Source organism: Trachymyrmex septentrionalis, unplaced genomic scaffold (genome assembly GCF_001594115.1).
Source record: "Trachymyrmex septentrionalis isolate Tsep2-gDNA-1 unplaced genomic scaffold, Tsep1.0 scaffold20, whole genome shotgun sequence".
Taxonomy (NCBI): Eukaryota; Metazoa; Arthropoda; class Insecta; order Hymenoptera; family Formicidae; genus Trachymyrmex; species Trachymyrmex septentrionalis.
Genome location: NW_017305180.1, coordinates 6,754,544 through 6,760,310, shown reverse-complemented (window position 1 = coordinate 6,760,310; position 5,767 = coordinate 6,754,544). Strand labels below are relative to the sequence as shown.

The following is a 5,767-nucleotide window of genomic DNA, read 5'->3' as shown; positions in this document are numbered from 1 at the left end:
TTATATGCCCCGTTATATCCCAAAATAAGGTTTCGCTGTATAAAGTGATTATATATTATAAAATTGATCTTTGCTAACATGTCAACTTTCTTATTTTCAGGATGATCCCCGCATAATGAAAGTTGGGGACAAGAAACGTTGGATACACGACCCAAATAGTAAGTGATATGCTGTCGAAAATATCTGTTTAAATGAGTCTTGAATGCATGCTTTATAATTTTTGAAAGCTTATATAAATATTTGTAGATTTTAATGGATGTCTTTAATTATTAGGTAATTTGCAGAATTTTTAAATTATTTTTTTATAGAGCTAAAAGCTATAAACTAACTTTCTTATCTTATTTTCATGTTATTTAATAATAATAGTTATTTAGTGGTAGAGATCATAATAAGAGCAAATATTTTTAAACTATTTACATGACATTTTATATAAAACAATTTGATCCTTCCGTATCTCTAGAACATATATGTTCCATTTACGAAAAAAGTTATAATTTTTAAACAAAACTCTTATCCATTTCTATTCTATTTTGTTTTAAAGAGAAAGGTTCAAGCTATGTGTAAAAAGAATCTCACACTTTGAAATGTACTATTTTCAATCAAATATAGTTATGTATATAAATTTTACCGACAATTTTTCTTGTCACTGAGCACCGCAACCCTCTCTCGTTAGACCATTTCCTTCCACTCGTACTATTTATGTTGCTCGTCTGAAAACTGAGAGCCTTGTTTGTAATAGCTCTTTCAGATGTGTTATATTGATTGAAAATTTTTACATTCGATTTACAATTTGTATTCAGAAAAAAACATTCAAGCTCACATCATATATTTTAAATATATCGTGGATATCACAGTTTTTCGTGGTCATTTTAAATTTTACTTTTGATTTGTAATTAGTAATCAGGAAAGAACCTTAATCCACAATCATATGTTAAATATACGATATTCCAGCTTTCCATGGCCATCATCTTGAATTCACCATTTTTAAATTAAACGTTGATAGAGTTTCTTTTTAATTTGATTTCAGCATCCCCAAAAACCTTCTTATAAAACCTTCCCCATATAAATAAACACATTTCTTCTGGGAAAGCCAGAGATACGAAAGAGTTAAGAGACTTTTTTAAAAATATCCAAATATGGATATTCAAAGATCAGGCGTAATTCTTCTTTTGAACAAATACTTCTGGTACATTCAATGATACGAAAGTTTTGCTGATCAGATTTTGTTTCGTCTAGTTCAATCGTGTATGACGGGTAAGTGAAACATTTAACAGGCTATGTTCATCGTATCGTGCGATGTTCGCATGGATAATTGGCATTGTCGCTGATTCATCGATCGAATTGTGTTGTGGCGTATCAAATGAATTTCACACGGTATGTATTCCCTCGAGTACAAATTATCGAGTGGGATGTCATCGCCCGCCTTTCGAATGCTTCGCGATTTTTCACCCCCGCCGGTTGATGCACGCTCACGAACTTTTCGCGTTGAGAGGATCGTAAAGCCGGATGTACGTACGACCGGTATGAATTTGAATGGAATCTCTTCGTCCGCACCCGTTGGCTGGTTCACTCGGCGAAATGTGATATTTATCACGAGCGTTGCCGCTAAATTCCCCAGAAAATTCCAAATATATATACTTCATGAACGCACGTCGCGCGCGGTCGAATATATCGTGAAAATCTGAACTAAAAGCCAGAACGACAGACGGTTGTGAAAATGACGCGAACATTCCTGATAAGAATATCACGCAATGCGAATGTGATGCGCCTGAATAGATATTATTTATTCCATTTTTTTAATAAATATTACATAAAATTTCAAGGTAGAATTATTCAGTTTAATGTATCAAGAATATTATTTGTTCTAGATATGCATTAAATGTATTATTATAATATTTACATACGAAATTGTTAGAAATTGTGATGGAAAATAACAATCGAGAATTTTTTTATTTTTTATTTATTAAACATTAAATATACTTTAAAAAAGTGAATATATAGATTGTAATTGAAAAAAGCTGTAATAGAAAATAATCAAATTAGATGATGTTCACGGAATAACACAAAATCGCGAATAATAGTAATTTACATACAGACATTGAAATCTATTGATGAGTAAATGAAAGAGAATTGCGCCGAACAGATTTAATGCCAATAGTAAAAAAGATGGTATTTACATGTTCGTCTTTTTAAACGTTTCCAGTTTGAATAGTGCCGTCGTTTAAAACATTGTTGGAATCATTCCGCCAAAGATTTGTGTGTAAAAAACATTATACGGTGCGCCGTTAGTAGGAATAGTAGGATGAATTTATTAATAAAAAATATAATCCTATTGTAATGCAGATATATACCGAGAAAAATGGAGGCTAAATGTGTAGAGGATGCACGCAGTTGGATGCAGTTTATTTCAGTTTTTGCTACAATATTTCTTTACATTTTCCATTTATTCTTCTTTTTCTTTCAACTCTTTTCAAATCGGCTGTAGCGCTCATCATGTATCACTCGGATGCTTATAATTCTTTTTAATTCATAAACGTTATTCTTTTTAATTCCCTTGTACATGTTTCATAATTTGCATCAGGTAATTATACATATTTCTACTTGCATGTTTAATTACAATTATCTCTCATAATCAATTCAAATTGATTTGTTATAAAGTATCTCACAATCAGTGAAGCTAGCATATCATTTTTAGAATTTTGATATAGTTGTTGATTAATTCTATAAAGGAAACATAATAATTAGATATCCTATAACGTCTATTTATTTATACTCAATTGCCAAAACTCATCTCAATGCTTATTAGGAACTTTATATTATAATATATAGCTTTTTATAGTTAAAAGAAATGTTGAATAAAGTGACATACATTATTGCTAAAAAATTTGGAGCATCTCTAAATTTTGAAAGAAGGTTTAATCAACTTTATTTATTAATATTGTAAATTATTTATTTATATTTATTTTTTTTAATGTGTGAAAAATTCGTATTATTTTAATAAGATATTTTATTTCAGTAATGTCCGTTTAAATAAAAATGAATATTTTCAAAATAATTACGTTTGTAAAGAATTATTTTTATCTGAAAATTATATTGTATAAAATGCTTTAAACTTTTAAGTAGTAATATATTATACGATGAGCTCCCTGTAAATTAATTTTGCATATTTCTTTGTTTAAAAATTTGTTTAGAGTCCGTTTAAATGTTGCATTATGCATATTTATTAATATGTACATAATTATAATTGATATTATATATTATTCTATAGAATATATAAAGTACACGCTATGCATAACATGACGTGAAACTATCGATACAATCGCCAATGCTTGTCATAATCAAGTGAATAATTCTGTTTATCATAATTAATAATGGGCGAATATTGTATGAATGCCAAAACATGAATGTTATACTGCAATCTAATCATGATGATCTAACAAGGTTACAAACGCACGTTGTTGAAAATATATTTGTTCTGAAAAATATATTTATTTTAAATTTGAAGGCATATAAAATTAAAGTTATTTTATAAAATATAATGTGCAAGATATTAAGGTTTTAAAGATATAAATCAAGAAATAATAAAATATTATGTAAGCCAATGTAATTTGACACAGAGTAATGTAATAGTGTGCAATAATTACATATAAATAATAATAAATGATAAAATGACAAACATTTTGATCCCAATTTGGATCCCCTTCAGTGTAAAGCCGAAAGATTTACAAATTAATTAGAGAGCATTGCAATACAATGAAAAAGTACAATCAAAGCGCTTAATAGTAGAACACAACAGTAGTAGTACAAAACAATAGTAGAAATATGTCGTATGTTTAAAGTCTATATGAAAGTCCAACAATAAAAATCATCAACTGTCAATAGTATTTGGCAGAATGCCATTATTTCAGCAGTTAGGTATTAAAAATAAAAATAAAAATTCTTAGAGTTACCCGATCAAAGTGCATGCATGTACGATAAAACGTTTGTTATAGAATGCTATTTAGTATTTCATAAAAAATAATTTTCATTCATCTTAAAGCGATTTTGTGTATTTTTATATTCATTTTAGTATATATAGAGTTCGCCAAATTCGTCGTGTGAAAAAAGATCCTTAGAAAGAAGAAAATATGTAAAATAAGTAGTTACGAGGCAGTTTCGATGACAGTGATGATATTTACACCACCATCAACGGTTCGAGTAAAGTCATCGCTACCTAATAATTTTTTATGTGAACGTTGGCGATTGGGTGAAGAAATTTTCAAGAGCTATAGCCGTTTAATAGCACGATGATGAGGATACCTTAAACTTGATGTGCACCTCCATTCCTTCCAATTTTCTTTCCCCGGACTATGCTAGCACACGTGCGTTATAGCAAATTCTCAAGTAAAGTCGTGCTATGAAGGTCGTAGTAACGACGATAGGTTTCATTTCACACTTCTTAACGTGAAATAGTTTAAGGTTCGGCGGAAGCTGAACGATGGAAAGGATAAAACGAGTCGGGTCACGTATTTAATACCCCTTTCCACGGAATCCTCTCTCACGCTCGATTTTGTGATGTTATCCGAGTTGATCGCCGTTTTCCTTCGGGCGACGAGGCAGGTAGTACACGTTGCATCTTTAATTCTTAAGAGTTGATCGATGTTCCATCGGCAACACGTGATCGTTTTCTTTAAGAATAGCATAATTTTCTTTTGTTATTGAGACGTCACTCTACAGAATTTCATGTAGGCGATGTTTCTGTATCGCAGTATGTATTATTTGTGTTATCAAAATTTGCTGCATAACAAATTTAATGATGGAAAAACTATTATATAATTTTTAAATAATTTGTGTGTTATAATATAATGACACAAAATTTCTTTAAAATTTTAGATAACACAAATGACATATAAAAATTTCGAATTAATAATTAGTGAGTACCTATAACATTTGAGTAAATACTACATTGTCTTAAGTTTTTTAAAAGAATAATTTCAATCATGAATCCACAAAAGTTTTTTGTGAATCTTTTGAAATTGAAGATTGAATAATAAAATTGAAAAGATATACATTCATGTGTAAAACATATTTGTAATGTTCCTGTTATTTGAAATTAAAATTAAACATTAGAATGTTAAATTTTAATTTCAAATAACAGGTTTGTTAATAAATTTATATTGGACTTTTTATATTAAGAAAACTTTTAAAACAGGACATTATTCTATTCTTTGATATTTAATGTTAAATATATTATGGAAATGAATTAAATTATTTTAAGTGTATTGCGATGAAAACGATAGAGAAATTATTCAACAAGAGAAAAAAGAAGCAGTTTGGCCATGTACAAATTGCGATAAATTATATCAACCGGCGATACACGTGATTATGCGTTATTTATACGTCTTAATTATGTGGTTTATAATGTGAGCTCGATGAAATGGCTGTTCATGATGATCGTGCGAAGGCAGGTACAAATTGGTGTTTTAACATGCGATTGCATGTAATTGGACTTGACTGTAATAATAACGATCTTACACGATAATGCGTGTACCACAAACACCTAATTATTATCTGATAATGTGTATCATAGAGCGAAGGAAGGATGTAGAATAGTTATCGGATAATGCCTGCATCAATTTATCTTAAACTCATGTACTGTCGAATCCACTACAGTTGTATATCCAGATCGCTTCCTCTAGAGCAATTTTTTATTTCTTCTTTTAACGTAACGTAAAAAGCAACGTATTTCGCTCGTGAGGAATCGTATTGACATCGTGTAAACCACTGA

The 5,767-nt window shown here is 29.6% G+C and overlaps 1 protein-coding gene across 1 annotated transcript in view; it reads left to right on the top strand.

Moving 5' to 3' along the window:
* LOC108747808 (proteoglycan Cow) overlaps nucleotides 1-5,767 on the top strand; it is a 141,881-nt gene that overhangs the window by 74,599 nt on the left and 61,515 nt on the right. The window contains exon 2 of the mRNA XM_018485612.1: nucleotides 101-158. Coding sequence (XP_018341114.1) covers nucleotides 101-158 — 58 coding nt within the window. The remainder of the gene's footprint in view (nucleotides 1-100; nucleotides 159-5,767) is intronic.